Source organism: Panthera pardus, unplaced genomic scaffold, assembly GCF_024362965.1.
Source record: "Panthera pardus isolate Hobbes unplaced genomic scaffold, ASM2436296v1 HiC_scaffold_6, whole genome shotgun sequence".
Taxonomy (NCBI): Eukaryota; Metazoa; Chordata; class Mammalia; order Carnivora; family Felidae; genus Panthera; species Panthera pardus.
In genome coordinates this window covers 53,739,833-53,759,909 of record NW_026526991.1, presented here as the reverse complement: position 1 = coordinate 53,759,909, position 20,077 = coordinate 53,739,833, and the positions used below count along the sequence as shown (strand labels likewise).

Below are 20,077 nucleotides of genomic sequence, written 5' to 3'. Positions count from 1 at the left end.
CCAGAGGAGCAGAGCAAAGTGCCCTGAAGAAGCATAGAGGGAAGTGTTTTTCAAGAAACAGAAGTAAGACTTCATCAAGGAATATTCCACATCCCCAAGGTGGAGGGACTTGGAAATAGTTGCCTAGCAAGATTTAAGAATTGCTGTGGACCAGTGACTCCCATACATATCTCATTCTTCTTCTTGTCAAACATAACTGTTGACTATAGTTATCCTACCTTGTTCTACCATCATGTATTGAATGTGTGAGAGCAGATACCTTATCTTTTAAGTATTCAGGGCTTTGAATCACAAGGAGATACTCTACACCTTATATAAATCATGTGATCCTAGACTTTAAGCCTAATGTCATGCTTGAATGAGATTTTTGGGGTGTTTTGAAATTACTGAGTACATATGGTTAGTGAATGAATATTTGTGACTAAAAGGGCAGACTGTAGTAAAGTAGATTTAAAACACTGTCCAACATATAGTCATTCCTTCCCTTCTCTTCCAGGCAGGAGTATACTTTCCCACTATTTGATTTATGGCTTAGTCATATAACATCCTCTGGCCAATGAGATATTAATGAACACAACAGGACCAAAGGCTTACAATATGCTTGTGTGGCTGGACTTTCTCTCTTGCCCTCCAGCTTTTCCCATCAGAAGAACATGCCTCAGGTAGCCACAAGTCCTTATGATGACAGAAATGTACAACATACTTGGGCTCAACTTGCAGCTTAGAGCCAAGGTCACTTGAGTCTAAACTAGATTTGCCAAATCCTAATGGTAGTAAATGTATGGGAAGTAAATGAAAGTATATTTGTTGTATGCCACTGAGTATGTGGGTGGTTGGTTACAAAGCAGAAGCCAATTAATACAGGGAAATTTTCTCAGATTAAGAATTTATGAACTGTTTCCTCGTTTGCATCATATTGGTAACTTAACCTGTTACTATGAATATTTGTTGGGGGGGGAGTGAGGGGCACCCCCACCCTCACCCCAATTCATATGTTGAAACCCTAATCCCCCATACCATGGTATTTGGAGGTGGGCCTTTGGGAGGTAGTTACGATTAAATTAGGTTATGAGGGTGGGGCCCTCATAATGGAATTAATGGCCCTATAAAAAGAGGAAGAGACATAAAATGGCTCTCTGATTGACTGCTTGGACAGAAACATCTGTCTTCCCCTGTCTTTGGCCTGGGACTGATCTCATCTGAACCTTCTGCTAGGTCTCAGGTCTTCAGACTAGAAATTAAACCAGGGGCTTTCCTGGATCTCTAGCTTCCAGACAGCAGATTGTGAGACTTCTCAGCTTCTATAAATTGTATGAATAAATAAATATATATATATATGTGTATATATATATATATACACATATATATATACACATTTGTACACATATATACACATATATATATACACATATATATACACATTTGTATGTGTATGTATATGTATATATGTATATCTATGTATATATGTATATGTATATATATGTATATTTGTTTCTCTGGAGAATACAGAATTTGGTACTGAGAAGTAGGGTGCTGCTGCAACAAATACCTAAAAATGAGGAAGTAGTTTTAGAACTGGGTAATGGGTAAAAGCTGGAAGAATTTTGAAGCACATTCTAGAAAAATCTGGTATTGCTATGAAGGTGATTCTAGTGAGAGCTCAGGAAGAAAAGAAGAGAGCTGAAGAGAGAGTGCCTCTGTCTTCCTCGAAAACACATGAATAATCCTGAATGGAATGGTAGTAGAAATGTGGATGGTACCAGCCATCTGATGAGATCACAGGAAACTGGAGAAAAGCGGCAAAGAATTTGGCTGAATTGTGTTTGTGTCGTAGTGTTTTGTGGAAGGTAGAACTTCCAAGTGATGAAAGGGGATATTTAGCTGAGAAGTTTTCTAAACAAAATGCTGAAGGAAAAGCTAGGTTCCCCCTGAATACATAAAGTAAATTTCAAAAAAGAAATTAATTAAAATAGAACTGTTGAGCAAAAAAGAGACCAGATCTTAAATATTGTGGAAATTTTCAGCCTGTCCATACCAAATAGGAGAAACTGTGTTGGGAAAAGAATGCTAAGGGTGTGGCTGACTTGCCATTTAATTAAGAGATTAATATGGGTGTGAACCACAGACCTAATCGATGACCCCAGCAGGGGCGTTGCCACTTTGAACTGAAAGGAACAGAGATAGGACACAATAAAGGAAGGCTTTTGGGTTTCTTAGATCCTAGAGGACCCAGACCATTGAGTCTTAGGCTACAAATATGTGACATTCTTCAAGACAAGGGAAGCATGACCCTGCTGCTGATTCGGAGATCATGAGAGTCGCCAACTCACATTCAGCAGGCCAGACAGCTCTTAATCCAAACTATGGGGGTGAAGCTGCCAGGAGCTGTGGGGGATTCACAGTCACTGGCTGATCTATGAGGTAGACTGCAGCTTCCCACTGAGCCATGGGGATGAAGCTGCCAGCCCAGTGGATCTGGACGGCAGAGCACCAAACGAAAGAAGACTATTCTCCCACTTTAAGGTCAAATGGGATTTGCCTTGCTAGATTTCGGACTTACTTGGGACCCCCTCCTCTCCCGATTTCTCCCTTTTGGAATAGAATTGTCTACCCTATGTCTAAAATACCGTTGTATTTTAGATGCAAGCACACAACGTGTCTGGTTTCACAGGTTCACAGCTAGAGAGGAGTTTTGTCTTGGGATGAATTATACTTCAAGTCTCATCCATATCTGACTTAGGTAATAGCTACATGAGACTTTGGCCTTTGGGGTTTAGAGTTGGTGGTGGAAACAATGGAGACTTTAAGGGATGTTCAGATGGAATGAATATACTTTGCAATGTAAGGATATACATTTGGGAAGGAACGATGGCAGAATGCTATGGACTGAATGTTTGTGCCCCACCCCCCAAATTCAAATGTTGAAGCCCTAATCCCCAATGTGATGGTATTTAGAGGTGAAGCCTTTAGGAAATAATTAGGGTTAGATTAGGTCATGAAGGTGGCTCTCTCATGATGGGATGAATGCCCTTATAAAAAGAGGAGGAAACAGGAGATCTATCTCCACCAAGTGAGCACACTGCCTGGAAGGCAGTCACCTGCAAACCTAAAAAGGGCTCTCACCAGAACACAATCATGTCCACACCCCGATCTTACACTTCTAGCCTCCAGAACTGTAAGAAATAAATTTCCATTGTTTAAGCCACCCAGTCTGAGGTATTTTTGTTATAGCAACCCAAGGTGACTAAGATCCCTATCCATTTAGATTTTAATTTCAATAACCATCTTATATATTCATAGAAGGTCTAACTGGTTCATTTTTCAATTTGCCTTTTCGTTTTTGCACATTTTACTGTTCTTTCCTTAGTTTCTATTTTTTATGTTTATGACCATATGAAATTTACTTATTTTTAACACAGATTTTTCCATTACTTACGGTTTTTTAATTTTCTCTTTTTGGTGCATATGTTGACACTTAAATGGTAGTTGGTTTTCTAGTGCATCTTGTAAATTTTTATGTTATCTTCTGTGTATGATACTTTTCTATGGTAGTCCATGAAACCTAAAATAGAATAATGTTTCTACTGGGAAGTGTTCATTTGATTCTTTCCCATATCGAGGGGTTTCAACATCCTTGGATCAATAGCCTCTATTCAGCAAGTTCTACATTCTGAATGTATTCTTTCCCCATACACGTATCATAGTAATGTTTGGTGAGAGTTTATACCTACTATTCTTTAAATCTTGTTTTTGTTTTTATCTATGATACCTGGAGAATTTTTTTAATTCTTGATTAATTTTTGATATAATATCTACCATTTCTATAGGTTCAAGAGGGATTAGATAAACCATGTTGACAAGTTTCCAGATTCCCAAATTCTTGTAAAAGAATCATGTTTATTTCATCAGATGTTTTATGCCTTATGGTACTGCACCCACACTGTGATTTAAAAGATTGCTTTAACTCTATAAATGAGTGTTTTGAAGATAATAGACCTTCTCTAGAATGACTGATTGAAAAAAAAAAGTTGACTTAGTTACTTGCAAACAGATAACTGGTGATCTAAGCATAAATTACAAGTATAAAGATCTATTAAAGTGGTCTAATTGAAAAGTAAAGTTAACACTGCAGAGGTAACAAATACTAAGATCACTGTAGAATAGATTATACTGCAGATTACTTTAATATTACTTTGGGGGTCTGGGGTGCCTGGGAGGCTTAGGTGGTTAAGCATCCGACTTTGGCTCAGGTTATGATCTCACAGTTCATGAGTTCGAGCCCCGCATCAGGCTTTGTGTGGACAGCTCAGAGCCTGGAGTCTACTTCAGATTCTGTATCTCCCCTCTCTCTGCCCTTCCCCGCTCATGCTCTTGCTCTCTCTGCCTCTCTCTCTCTCTCTCACACACACACTCTCTCTCAAAAATAAAATAAACATTAAAAAATATTTTTTAAAAATATTACTTTGGGGTCTGGGGGGTTGGCTTTAATTATTTTATTTTCTCTTATTTTTGTTTTGCTTTGTTTTCTTTCAAGTTTTTATTTAAATTCCAGTTAGCTAACATATAGTGTAATATCAGTTTCTGGAGTAGAATTAGTGATTCATTACCCACATACAACACCCATTGCTCATCACAAGTGCCCTCCTTAATACTCATCACCCATTTAACCTATCCCCTCTGCCCATCTCCTTTCCAGCAACCCTCAGTTTGTTCCCTATAGTTTAGAGTCTGTTTCATGGTTTGCCTGTCACTTCCCCACCCCCACCCCCATGTTCATCTACTTCAATATTACTTTGGAATTCTGTATCTGAGGAATTTTACCTAAGAGCATACTAGCATGTCCTATGTGGTTGACTTGGGACTCAAAGTGAGTATTAGGTATTCAGAAATATTTGTTGATTGAATTAGTGAATGAATAAATGTTTCTTTTTTGTATGTAATATAGGTGTTATGTAAAAGCAAATCAGTATGGTGGGGTCAGAGTGCACTGAAATAGTAGAAAATGTAGATTCTATTGCTCTGCATGTAATGCCTTTATGATTAGAGGAGGACACTTACCCTCTCTGCACCCCATTTTCCTCATACATAAGGCAAAAAAATCTTTACACTTTACAAAGTTACAGTTGAAATAAAATCAGATGAATATACACGAAAGCATTTTGAAAATCATAAACTACTTACTATGCTGTTAAAAAATATTATTTGCACTGAAATAAGAAAATATGAAAATGAGACCCTCTTACAGCAAAGACTTTTCCTTTAAAGGTTAAGCTATGGTAACGAAGTGACCCAAAAGTACAGTATCTTAAGCAAGATAGAAATTTCTCTCTCACCTAGAAGTCGATATAGACAGTCCAAGGCTGATATAATGGCTTAATGATGGAGTACCAGACTGTATCTTTTTGCTCTGCCATCCTCAATAGATGGCTTCCAATATGTGGGGAAAGGTGGTAACTCTAGCTCCCACTAACATCTCTGATTTTCAGCCAGCAGAAAGGAAGAAAGGAAAGGGGGGAGTGATAAACAAGACCCTTTTTTGAAAGAGCATATATGAGAAGTTTCACACATCACTTGTGCTCATGTCCCATTGAACACAACCTAGAATATAACCACATGTATTTGCAAGGGAGACTTAAAGCCCATGATGTGATCACATGTTCATAAATTGGAAGACAATATCGTTAACATGATAATCCCCAAATTGATCTGCAGATTCCGAGCAATATTTATCAAAATCCCAACTGACTTCTCTATAAGAATTGAAAAGTGAATCCTACTATTCATAGGGAATTTCAAGGGACTCAGAATAACCACAGCAATGTTGAGAGAGAAGAACAAAGTTGGTGGACTCACACTTCTTAATTTCACAACTTTTTACAGAGCTATATTAATCAAGGCAATGTGTTACTGCCATAAGGATAGACATAGAGATGAATGGAATAGAACTGAGCCTTCACAGTTATGGTCAGTTAGAAAAAGGGTTCCAAGACAGTTAAAAGGGGGAAAGAATAATAGTTATAACAAATGGCGATAGGACAATTAGATATCCACATGTAAAAGAACTAAATTGGGGAGGGGGGGGCACCTGGGCGGTTCAGTCAGTTAAGCGGCTGACTTCAGCTCAGGTCATGATCTCATGGCTCGGCTCGTGGGTTCAAGCCCCATGTCGGGCTCTGTGCTGACAGCTCAGAGCCAGATCCTGCTTCAGATTCTGTGTCTCCGTCTCTCTCTGCCCCTCCCCTGCTCGTGCTCTCTCTCTCTCTTTCTCTCTCTCAAAAATAAATAAGTAAATTTTTAAAAAATTTAAAAAAGAACTAAATTGGACCCTTTCCTCATACCACATACAAAAAGTAACTTAAAATGGATCCAGAGATGAAATGTAAGTTCACTAACTATAAAAATCTAAGAATAAAACAAATGTGTAAGTCTTTAGGACATTGGATTAAGCAACAATTTCTTAGAACACCAAAAGGATAAGAAACAAAAGAAAAAAAAAGAGAAAAAACAGATAAAACTTAACATGACAAAAATCAAAACTCTTTTGCTTCAAAGGAACCAACAAAAAAAAAGTGAAAAGATAACCGATGGGAGAAATTTGAGGGAAATTATCTATCCAATAAAGGTCTAGTATGTATAATATTTAAAGAACACTTACAACTCCATAATAAAAAGACGAATTACCTGACTAAAAAATGGGCAAAGGATCGATTTGGATAGATATTTCTCCAAAGACGATATACAAATGACCAATAAGCAAATGAAAAGATTCTCCACATCATTAGCCTTTAAAGAAATAGAAATCAAGGGGAACCTGGGTGGCTCAGTCAGTTAAGCCTCCAACTCTTGATTTCGACTCCAGTCATGATCTCAAGGTCTGTGAGTTCTAGCCCCACATGGAGCTCTGCCTCAAAGCATGGAGCCTGCTTGGGATTCTCTTCTCCCTCTCTCTGCCCCTCCTTTGCTTGTGTTCTCTCTCTCTCTCTGTCTCTGTCTCTGTCTCTGTCTCTCTCTCTCTCAAAAATAAATAAATAGAAATCAAAACCCGAGTAAGATAACACCTCACACCCACTAGGGTGTCAATAACAAAAAAAGACACATAATAACAAGTATTGCTAAGGATGTGCAGAAATTGGATTACTAGTAGCAAATGTAAAATGATGCAGCCACTTTGGAAAACAGTCTGACTTTCTTTAAACGCTGAGTGGCCATTTGACCCAGCAATCCCACTTTTAGGTACTTACCCAAAAAAATGAAAACGTACATTCACACAAATACTTATATGTGAATGTTCATAGCAGCATTATTCATGGTAGTCCAAAAAAGGAAATCCAATTGTCCATCAACTATTAATGGATAAATTAATGTGTATATCCATACAACGGAATATTATTCAGCAATAAAATAATGAACTACCAATACATGCTACAACATAGATAAACCTTGAAAACATTATGCTAAATCGAAGAGGCCAGTCACAAAGGTACACATATTGTTTGGTTTTATGAGAAGTGTCCAGAATAAGCAAATCTATAAACACAGAAAATAGATTCGTGGATGCTTAGGGCTGAAGGATGAGGAGTTGAAGTGACAGCTAAAGGATATGGGGTTTCGGCAGAAGGTAATGACAATATTTTAAAATTGATTTGGTGTTAGATGTACAACTCTGTGAATATACTAAAAACTATTGCATTGTACTTTAAATGGGTCCAATGTATAGCATGGGAATTATGTGTCAGTGTTTTAAAAAAAAAAAATCCATAGTTTCTTTGTGTGGCCATATGTTCAGTTGAAACTTCTATTGCTATGGAAGAAAAGCAGAATATATATGTGTATACTAGTGGACAGTAAGCAATCTCTGACATAGGGAGTATCGTGACTTTCGGCATTGTTGGTAAGTTTCCAATTTAGTGTCGAGTCATATTATATTAGGAATGCCCAGCAAAGGAGCGGCGCCTGGGTGGCTCAGTCAGTTGAGCGTCTGACTTCGGCTCAGGTCATGATCTCAGGGTCAGTGAGTTCAAGCCCTGCATTGGGCTCTGAGCTGACAGCTTAGAGCCTGGAGCCTGCTTTGGATTCTGTTTCCCTTGCTCTCTGCCCCTCCCCCGCTCACACTCTGTTCTCTCCGTCTCTCAAAAATAAATGAACTTGAAAAAAAAAAATTTAAGAATCCCCAGCACCAACACAGTGATTTATTGAATTATTGTGATACTACAGCAAGGGGATTGAAGTAAGCAGTTATTTGGATGCTAGTCCTGGCTCTACATTCACTAGCTTTATTATCTTGATAAGTCACAACCTCTCTCACTGAAAAGGTAAAAATTAAACCAGATGATTGCTACAGGTCCATTAAGTTCTAAGATCATTTGGTTCCAACTGTACAAATTGACCTTTTCACAGATTGTTTCCTCCCCATGTGTCATTTTGAGGCACGCACTTGTTTAGAGTGTTCCCTTGAGTGACCTTCATGTATATTGCCCACTTTAAATATTGTTTAAATAATATTTACTTCTCATTCTCAAATAGTTGATCTTGAATTTTCTTTGTCCTTTCCAAGTTTGTATTTTACTCTTTGAGGTACTAATGTACCTCAAGTTTTTGCCTCAATATTTATTATAGATTCCTAGGGCTGAATTTGACATCAGGGTAACAAATCCAAAGGACTGACTTTATTCTTTTTTAATTTTTTAAAGTTGCTTTATTTATTTTGAGAGAGACAGAGAGAGAGTACAAGCAGGGGAGGGGTGGGGGGACAAAAGATCTGGAGAGTGCTGATCTGCGCTAAGAGCAGAGAGCTCAACGTGGGGCTTGAACTCGTGAGCTGTGAGATCGTGGTGAAGTCAGATGCTTAAGCCACTGAGCCACCCAGGTGCCCCCAAAGTCCTGACTTTAAACAGGGAAACACTCAACTACAGTTTTAAATATCATTAATAAAGGAGATTCCCCAAATTATTCAGCAGTAATTTCTAAATAAGGAATCTCTGTTGTAATTAACACAAATCCTTCAATTCCATCTGTTTCCAATTAAGGAAAGTACATCTCTAAATAATATTTTTCTAGATGTTTTGCTCCTAAACTTAATTATATTTAATTATTCTTATTTTAAAAGCCATGTTTACACTGTCATCGTCTCTGTGTGTTATCTAATAACTGGTTTTTTATTCAAGACTCCTTTGGTTCTCATTTTGTGTTCCTTCTTACCTGTTAAAATAGGAGAGTCCGAAGGAAGGAGTTAGTTCCATAAACCAATACATAGGAACGTTCAGTACTTTTTAGGGAAGTCATGTTCCCTAAACTGCTCCTAAGTATGCTGTACTCATGAGAAGAGAAATGGGCCCAGGAAGAAAAGATCACTTAAGCTCATTTTGAGGTAGGGTGGGTAGGATAGGGGTGAGGTATCCACTGCCACAATATAAAATGGAGAATGTTTATCAATAAAAAGAATAATTGCTCATTTTTCATTTTTGTTGCACTCTTTTTCTGTAGAAATCAAGTACTAAAGTACTAAAGAATGTGTCATTTTTACATATCCCCTACATGATTCTTAGGTCAAGAAGAATCTAAAGTTTTGGGATGACAGCAGCCTATAGAAAAGTCTCTTTTCAGTGCTTCCAGAATGAAATCACCTTTTAATAATAAGAGTTTCTACTGTGGTAATCCTTATGCAGTAACAAAGACTATGACCCTTAAAAATGTAAAGCTACCAAGGTTTTGGTACAGAATCTATAACTTATTACACATTTAAATTGTCATAGAGAAAAATGTGTGGTTCACTATACAAGTATTTCATTCCCTCTGCTAAAAATGATCTCTAATTATAAATATCTATGTGGTATAGTATATTTGTATTATGTTTTTATTTAACCATTTATGGCCTAAATCTTAAGTTAGGTCTTTTTATACAGTACTTCTCTTTTACTATAAAAACTAATTACTTTTACATTTTTACTGAAAATATTTGTCACCAACTGAATACACAATTCTTAACAGTTTATTGTGTTTTAACTGATAGGGACTATACATGGTTAATGTAGAGACATCAAATAGAAGAAATTATTGAATATTAAATCAGTCCACTGAGATAAGCCAACATCTTTATTGAAAATATATTTTAAAAAAGAAAAAAATCCTATTTGAAACGATAACAGTTACAGTATGTGAGTTATACTAGAGCTGTTCATTTAATTTACCGAGATTAAATAATCCTAGAGGGCTAGGGAGAGATCATTCTATCAAGAATGAACAATCCAGCCCCACAGCTACGATACAATTTCACTCTTGTCACAGGCCATTGCCTGAATCTGGGCAAAATTAATTGAAGAAGCCAACTTATCTCCTTAGACTAATGCTTCCCAAACTTTGGAAGGCACAAGAGTCACCAGTGAACTTGTTAAAATGCAGAATTCTAAACTTTATCTACCAGAGATTCTGATTCAGCTCTGGAGTTGAGCCGAATAATCCGCTTATTAAAATGCACCTCAACTCTTTGTGATACAGCTTATCTAGAGATTCCACTTTTAGAAACACTACCTTAGAAACACTACCTTAGGCTAAGATGATTTCCTTTTTTAACCCTCCAGCCATTAACAGTCCATTGGATAAGTGATACCTCTAGGCAGCCAAAAGGAAGAGAAAATTCCAACTGAGTTCCATCATCCTTTTAAGTTCAGATGAAGAGTAGCATTCTCTTGCTAGATACACTGCTTCCCAATTTAAGAGTTCTCTTTTTTGAGGCAAAGAGCACTAGAATTTAATTTGGGGTGCCCAAGTCTATTCTTAATCAGAGAATACTATTTCTCTAGCTTTTAAGGAAATATCTTAAAAAATTCCTCAATTGATTTTATCATAAATTTTCTTGGATGTCATGATAGCAAATATGTAATAGACTCAACATTGGTAAAAATTTCCTTCCTACAGTTTCCCATTGAAGAATCTTTCTGCATTTTTAAAAACTGACTGATTCTCTTTAACATAGTTTTAAACTTCTTTCAAACTTGGAAAAAGTGTTCACATCTCTATAAAATTTTATTGTTTTCTGAATTAATTTGCACAACATGAAAATAGAAAGCTAGAAAATGCAAACCTTTTTAACAGTAGAAGCATTTGGGGGGAAATTATTTTAGAAGGCTGACAGTTCTGAAGTTTTAATTTTCTAATTTCCTTTAATTTACTTCAAGAAAAAAAAGTTTGAAATTCATTTTTCTCTGAAAAGGCTGAAAACTCACGGTACAATGCCATTTACATGAGCCATTGAAAAGCAGTTACAGGATATAGAGTCTAAAGGGCATTACTTAAAAGCACTCAGCCCTTGCCCTACTAAAAGCAAGGTTTTTGTCTTCTTACCTTGATCTACTTCTATTTCCTATCAACCACTTTAAGTAGTCAGTAGAGCTGAGGGTTACTCTTAGTTTTAACCTGCCCACAAAGACATTTCATTCAGTAAGTACTTACAAGGGAACCACTGTCCACATAAGGTTTTATAAATGCCTGAGGACACAGGCAGAAAGAAAGGGAGGGAGCAACTGAAGGAGAGAGAGGAGAAAGGAAGTAAGGGAGGAAGGGGGAAGGAAAGGAGGGAGGGAGAAAAGAAGGAAGGAAGGAAAGAAGGGAGGAAGGAAGGAAACTTTTGGCTATATGTATTGATTTGTAGTTTGGCTAGTAGTCATAAGTACTATCTAGCTCTATATATACTTACAGCTCTATTTCTCATAAGTCAGCTTGACTCAATTTCCTCTGATTGTAATCATGAAGTTGGCTAACAGCTGCTTTAGCTTCCCTGAACTGATTCAGTCTCTATTAGTAAGTCTGGATAGCATTTCTTTTGCATAGTCAATAATTATTCCACTGCAACATGTCTAGAAGCTGTTTGAGGATCTACTATTTTCTATCCTTGGCTGATATCTGGCCAGTTGAAGTGTAATCCGCACATTTATAAGCTCCAGGTCCTCACCTTTGATGGGTATTTATTATAATTTGATGTTAAGAATTTGGTGACATTACCTGAAGAGTTAAAATAATCTCATAATTGCTGACGACTTTGGTATGGCTATTATTTTATGTATTGTATCAGTTTTATTATTATTTTTAAATGCTTATTTGAGGGGGTGGGGAGGGGAAGAGAGCTAGGAAGGAAAGAATCCCAAGCAGGCTCCCCACTGTCAGGGCAGAGCCCAACACGGTGCTCAATCTTGTGAATCCCGAGATCATGACCTGAGCCTAAATCAAATGGGCCACTTAACTGAGTGAGCCACCCAGGTGCTCACTGTATTGTATCAGTTTTAGAGCTCATCTCTAAAAATGTCTTCCATACTTTTGTCAACTAGCAGTTCGGATAATATATCTTATTGAGCCCAATTTCTTATAATTGTTATCCAAGACATATCTGTGTACTGCTATAGTAGACAGACAAATTGGTCATTTTGGGTCTAAAATGATTTTGTCTCAACTTCCTTAGGGTAGGCTGATCTACTACCTGTTTTAGTTTTCTATTACTACTATAACAAATTACCATAACTTAGTGATTTGAGACATTATAAATGTATAATCTTATATATTTCTATAGGTTACAAGTTCAATACAGGTCTCACAGGACTGAAATCAAGGCATTGGCAACACTGTTCCTTTTTGGAGGGTTTAGAAGAGAATTCATCCATTTCTAGAAGCCATTCACATTCCTCAGCTCATGGCCCCTTTATTTTATCTTCAAAGCGATTTCTCTGTTGTCATATTTACCTTTGACCGCAGCCAGGAAAGTTTCTCCACTTTTAAAGATTCTTGGGATTATATTAATGGATAATGGATAATGGAAGATAATTTTCCCATCTCAAGGTCCTGAACCTAAATCAAATCTGCAAAGTCCTTTGTGTCATGTAAGGTAACATACTCACAGGTTCTGGGATTAGGACACTGACATCTTTGGGGAGCCGTTATTCTGCCTTCGGTGTTGTCAGTCCATGGGTAAGATGACTGTGACACATGTCTTTGATATGTTATGTACCTATTTTGTAATTAGAGATCTTCATAACAATAGTAATATTTTTCTGTTATATTGCTTCCAAGTACATTGTTTTATCCTTCAGAATACCTTCACGGAAAAGACTGTGAGTAAAGCTGGAATTTTAATATTATCTTTCTTACCCCTTTAGTGATTAGGTTTCTTTGATATGGGGTACTATTAATTTTAACACAACTGCCTAATCATTTTAATTATTGCATAGCAGCTTTGTGATCTTAATGAACTTGTTTAGACATTTGTCTTACTAGACAAACTGTCCCAGTCAAAGAGGGACAAATATTTCATGTGTAAATGGTACTATACACTGAGCACTATTAAGAGTTTCACATTCAAGGGGCTTCTGGGTGGCTCAGTCAGTTAAGCACCCGACTTCGGCTCAGGTCATGATCTCGCTGTTACCGAGTTTAAGCGCCATGTTGGGCTCTGTACTGACAGCTCAGAGCCTGAATCCTGTTTCAGATTCTGTGTCTCCCTCTTGCTCTTTGTCCCTCCCCAACTCACACTCTGTCGCTCTCTCGCTCAAAAATAATAAAATAAACATTAAAAAATTTTTTAAAGTTTCACATTTGTGATTTCATTACCATTTTACTGAATCCTATGAAATAAGTCTATTATTCCCATTTTACAGATGAGGAAACTAAAGTTTTCAGTGTTACAGAACTAGCAAGTGGCAGAGTGGGCCATTCACATATAGGTCTTTCCAATTCCAAAATGTATAATCTTTCCACTCTATTCTATAAACATTTCCATAAACATTAAGTTCAAATGTGTATGGAGGTGTATTACTATTTCCTACACATCTCATGAAAAGGAAAAGTTTTCCTTTCCTCCATACTATAGAAATCATGTCAAACATATTATATAGTAGCATTCAGCCACTAATAATTTTAGAAATCCATAACTGACATAGTTCAAAAGGGCCTAGACAGAAGTATACTGGCTAGCAACAAAAAGCAATGGTAAATATTTTATAAAATCACTAGACTTGTTTTATCTTCCTCATTGAGGTCTTCTAACAGACCCTTAATAGGGTCTGTAGTGCCCTATTGCTTAGAGACCTGGAAGACAACATCATGAAAAATGCCTCATTTAATGTTTACATCACTCCTGGAACATAGATGCATTCTTTAAGACCTGCCATTATATTGTTCTAAGATTCTTTGTAAGCAGTTTAAATCTTTTTGCTATCTAAGCCAAAATGAAGAGAAGAATTGACCAAATAGAAAATCTGAATAATTCAGTCCTCTCATGGGAGAAAACAAAGTTAATCTCTCTGGAATCTATATACTTACAGAATCAGTAGATCATTACACAACTATCTCCTTCACTTTGGATGTGTAGACTTCCAAAATCCATAAGCATTAAAGAAAACATTTTTAAACTCTTGCACAAAACTGATATAAAGTAAAAACAATCAAGTATATAAAGATCAATATTTTGTTGTGATTTAACTTGTCTTTTAAGACAAAAAAATCAGCATGTCTAAAATAATTTTGCTTTCTAAAGTTCATTCATTATTATGAAGTTGGGGAAAGGACTCAGAGGCTGTTTAATGTTTCTTTTTTTTTTTTTTTTTCATGAAGTGGTTCTTTATCAACCTTGAAATCTGTCAGTAAATATAAATAACAAAGTATAAAACAGGCAGATTATCCCTACTAGCAACCTTGATTCGATCTATATCACTCTTGCTTGGATAGGATAACCCAATTCTTTCTTGGAATAGTTTCCCACCATGCAAGTACATTTCATTTAAAAATTCCTACAAACCATAGAATGTACTATGTGTATTAAGGATTTTTTGTTGTTGATGATAGAATTCTAGACTGATTAGACTATCTGATTTGTTTATTGATTTCATTCAGTTTAGTTCTATTACCATTCAGTGAGTATCTACTATGGAGTAGACTGACATCAACCTTCAGGGTAGTGTCAGCTTTCAGAGCATTTTGTGTGTGCTTCCAAAAAGAGAATATCAAGCAGCAACTCAGATAATCAAATTCCTAGACTTCATGCTGATGTTAAAATGTGACTTTCCAGATCTTTTAGGGTAGGAGATATAATTTTGTTTTTTCTAATTTTTTTAATTTAAATAACTTTCATTGGAGCAGACAGTTCATTAGAATTCCCACAACTTCATACCATCTTACAACAGATTTGCTTCACCCATTTATAGTTACATAGTCTAACCCTTGAAAGCATTTGAGTTTTAGTCCTGGAAGAGTCTAATCACCTTATTCTATAATGAGAAAACTAATGTTTACAGAGATTAAATGACTTGACCAGGGTTACCCAGCTAATTAGTGGCACTGAGCCAAACTCAAAATTCATGTATACTAGTCCTTTGTACAAGACGGTGTATTCATTTCACTACTTTCTCTTTCTCTTTATCAGGACCTAACGTTTATCTGAAATAAGGAGACTTTTTTTTTTTAAGTTTTAAAAACTATAATGGCACTTAACAATTTTTACTCATATCTCGTTTCACATCATTAACAGATTAAGCACTTTACTACATGCTGTTTTGGTGTTTGCACTACTCCCCCGCCTTTCCACTGCCTTTTAGCTATTTAGAGAGCCAGTAAAGGGAGAAGGGAACTATAAAATTACAAAAGAGAAAAGAATAAAGGGTTTAGAGTAGTGAATAAAATTGGAGGGAAAGGGAGTTATCAGAGGAAATAACTGTAGAGGAAGAACAAGGTAGAAAGAAAAAGTGAAACACTGCTTATTGAAGACTAAAGATAGTAAGACTTGAGAAATAAAGACAGCAAGGTATCAATCACTGTTCTCTTCAGGGATGTGCTCATTCTGGAAGATTCTTCCTTAGGCTCATGTAGCCAGCACCAAACAATACTGTGAAGTAGGCAAAACTTGTCTTGGACTTCTCAGTATTTTCTTCCATTCCACTTTATTTAAAAACACAGTGTTTTTTCTTCTTTCTCTGGTGCATCCCAGGCTGAAAACTGGTTCTCACTTGAAACCTCAGGTTTAAACCTCACTCTCTCCCAAAGGTTTACATTTGAAGTCCTATCTCTTAATCGGCGTGTATAAGAAACTCTCTGAAAGGGATCATATAAACATCAGTGAGTAGAGAGGGGAATTATTCAGAAGATCAAGGAACCTTTCCTACAGTATCTCTAATTTCAAAGCCTACTCTGCCTTTATGTAAGGTACACTTGGTTTGTATCAAGCCTCATTTCTTAAGTTCTCAGCATACTCCTCTCCCCTTCTCAAAGCCCTAGGTTAAGGTTTTAGTGGACAAGAAAAGTGCAGAGAGTCTGAAAATGTAATGATAATCACCAAGCAAATAGTACACTCTTACAAAGTTGACTAAGGGAAACATCAAGACACTGATTCCAAATAAGCAATGTAAGTCCTGGCTTATATTCATTTATCTGTATGATTCAAGAGAAAGTTACATTTCTCATCAATTACTACTCATTCAGAAAGGAAGTGGACTTTAACCAATTCAATGTTTATGAATAATATCTTATCTCTCTTCATAATTTAAAATAGAAGCATAAGTAAAACAAGCAGAATTTCCATAAATTAGTAAACTGAGGTGTTAGAAAGTTGACTGCTATAATTAAGATCATCATTTCACAATACGTGTAAGTCAACCATCATGCTATACTCCTTAAACTTACACAGTGATACAAGTCAATTGTTTCTCAATAAAAAGCGGGGGGGGGGGGGAGATTGTAAAGATTGGTAGAAAAATTAAAACTTACCCAAAACTTCTAGATTTTGGAGCTAGACTGGTTTCAAATTTTAGTTCTGTCAATTGCCTCAATTCCTTCTCTACAGAATGGAAATAATAATAATACCTATGTCACAGGGTTGCTATGAGGAATGAGTTAATATTTTAAAGTGCTTAGAACTGGTCTTGGAACTCTATAAGTGCTTATTAAATAAAATACTGTAATTGTTATTTCTTTCCTGCCTCCAAAGGCAACTAATTAGGGCTACAAAATGACCTCATAAATCTGATGTATAATTCAAATTAACATTTAACTTACATATGTATGTTCCAGTTAACTCATTGCCTTGAACATGGTGCAAATGGAAAGATTATTTTACTTTGCTGCATGGTTATAGGCTTCAATATTTCAAATATGCATTTTCTTTGAAAGAAAACTGAATAGTGTGCATGAGGCATCACTTCTCAATTATGCTATGTTTATAAAATACCATTCATGCTGTCTCTGTCTCTCAAAAATAAATAAACAATAGAAATAATAATCAATGGAAGCTATGTTTATAACATGATAGCATGGTTTTGATTTCGAAGTCTGTGAAATTTTTTTCAACAGCTTTATTGAGATATAACTTATATACTACACAATTCATCCTGTCACTGGTAAACATTAGTGTTTACTGATTAGCTATTATGTCCCAGGCAATAAAAATGTTCCATTTAATCTTCATAAAAATCCTTTAAGATAGGTATTATTATTCCTAATTTTATGATTAAATGAAAAGTTAAGTACTTTGGAGCTAGAGGTTGAGGTGAGGTTTTAACTCCTATTCATGACTCCAATATTCCTATATCATGCTGCTTCCCCCTTGGAAAATTACTTTGTTGTCTTTTAGGGGTTGGCGGGGAGGCGGGAAATGTGACCCTTTGATGGTACTCATGGGTAGGGAAAGTTTTTTTTTAACCTTCATAAAGAAAGTCAAATAATATAAGAAATAGCAGTAACTGGAAGCTTCAAAGTCTGAAGACTCTCAAATCAAGGATGCCATGATAATGCAAAATAGTATTATGAAGAAAATAAGCAATCATAATGCTGATACACACACATCATAATGCCAGTATACACTACGTTAATTTAGAAGGGCTCAGTACTTCTTATGAGCATAACTGCATTCATCTTTATTACATTCCCACCAAATGAGTTAGGGTAGACATTAAGAATGGGAAAGGGGAGATCATGCAGGAATTCTTATCCATCTTCTAGACTTTTCAGATCATTTACATTATCCTAAAGCCAAATTTCTGGACCTCATGCTTGGAAACACTCAAGCAGTTTTGCCACAATTCATTTGAAACAAATATTTAGGTGGTTCTTACATGTTAGGTAGCACTATGCTAGCCACTAGGTGTTCAGAGGTTTAAAATACACACACACACACACACACACACACACACACACACACACGAACCCAGCGCAGCTCAGTTTATATTTCAGGTCGGGATTTCAAAAAAAGAGGTAATCAGTGTGCTCTGGTGGACAGATAGCACGTGGGCCTTGGAACCTGGGTTATGAACTTACCTCTCCACGTACCGTGTGACCTTGGCATTTGATTTTTGATACTCGATTTCCCCATTTGTAACATAATTGGCTATAATTAAAGCTGCTATTACTATATATTTCAGATATACACACATTGGGAAGGTGTGGTCAAGAAAATATTACTTTATAACATCGAAGATACAGGCTTTCTTGCACGTTTTCTTCCTCTGTAGTATCTGGCATTATTTGATACATATTTCACACCCTGTTCACCGAGGAATCGGAACGTGTTTTTCACTGCAGTTTGGCGTCTGGGTGTGCCTGGGGAGGCGTCACAAAGAGCCTATAAAAGGTTTCCACCTACAACAGGAGTAGGAGGGCAGGAAGGAGTCCAAGAAGGGCACTGAGGCCAAGTGTTCGGTTTCGGATTGCTCTTTGTTTGGGCCAAACTTCACCGAGCTTAGGTTCTGCGACTAGCAACCTAAAGACTGGTGTCTCAGAATGGTTAAAATTCTCTGCCTGCCGTATCTTAGCCGTCCCCACGCCCCCCGCCCCACCCCACCCTCCAGCGTGATTGAATGCGCAAATAAGGGTTTTTAGCCGTCTGTGAGAAAGAGGGAGGGAAAGGCAGAAGTCGAGGATGGACGGGGCGGTGGCACCGCTCTAGAGACAGAGGACCCAGGGTCCCACAGAGAAGATCTAAAACCTGGCGGTCCCGGGCCACAGGAGGCCAAGACGAGATGCTGAACGGGCGGGGGCCGATGGGGGGCAGCAGACCACGGCGGCGCACTCGGTCCGCCCCCGGGACCGACTCTTGTCCCGAGGTGCCTCCCCCCATTACGTCTCTTTTGGTTTCGACCTGCCGACTGGGCGGGGCCGCGGGACGCCATTCCCACAATGCTCTGGGGCGTGCCGCCGCCGTCGCTGCCGCCTCCGCTACCGCTAGTGGAAGAAGATGGCGGAAGGCGGAGCGGCGGATCTGGACATCCAGCGGTCTGACATCGCGACGCTGCTCAAAACCTCTCTCCGGAAAGGGGACACCTGGTGAGAGAAAGGCGTTGAGGTGGCCGTGGTTGCGGGAGGATGGGGGAGAACTGGGCGGGAACTGCGGGCCGGTGTCTTTCGCTAGTGACAGGTGCGGGTAGGTCCGGCGGCCGCCGCGCTGGGCAGCAAGAATTGGGCTGCTCCCGAAATGCTGGGGCAAAGATTGGACCCGAGATGAGGGCCAGGGTTCGTGGCTTGTCGGGGCGCGCTGAGAGGTGTGAGAGGAGGGGCGACGGCGACTCACTCAGTTCTTTTCCTTTCCGTCCTCCTTCCTTCCGTAGTGCCGCTCCCACCTCAGGCCTTCCCGAATGATAGGTTACAGTCCTTTGGCGTAAGTCTCCGAATTTTTGACAGGTCCGGGTCCCGCGGCTGATCAAGAGCTCACCCTCTTTCCTCCTCCAGTCGTTTCCTTTTCCCGGCATTGTCGGCATTCAAGTTCCTCGTTATTCTGTTGCTCGTATTCTTCCGGGAGGCGGGCTGCAGGATGTTTGCGGTTCCTACTACACAGGTGGCATGTGTCAGGGCGCCACTTAAGAGAAAGAAACCCTAGTTTCCAGGTCCTTGTCAAAAGGAGGGATAGGAGTACAGATCCTTAGGCTAATGAGGAGTACCACGTGGTCTTGTGCTTTCGGGGAGGCTTGGTAGAAACCGGCAGCATTTCTCTTAGAAGCGCAGCCCTCTCCTCGTTTGAAGGATAACGCAGGCCTGCAAAAAGTAGATAAGTCCACTTGAGGCTTAAGTCGCTTGCTAATAGTCAGACTTATGAAATCCCAAAGGATATCCTTAA

The 20,077-nt window shown here is 38.0% G+C and overlaps 1 protein-coding gene across 5 annotated transcripts in view; it reads left to right on the top strand.

Moving 5' to 3' along the window:
* The first annotated feature begins 19,123 nt into the window (after positions 1–19,123).
* Positions 19,124–20,077, top strand: part of USP15 (ubiquitin specific peptidase 15) — a 117,208-nt gene continuing 116,254 nt past the window's right edge. For 2 of the 5 annotated variants that reach the window (XR_008419725.1, XM_053895842.1), the window contains exon 1: positions 19,128–19,290. Coding sequence is in view for 4 of the 5 variants with exons in the window: in XM_053895842.1 (XP_053751817.1) it covers positions 19,202–19,290 (89 nt within the window). In the remaining variant the exon portion in view is untranslated. Of the gene's footprint in view, positions 19,291–20,077 lie in introns of all 5 variants that reach the window. The other 3 variants (XM_019454966.2, XM_019454965.2, XM_053895841.1) reach the window with 2 other exon arrangements.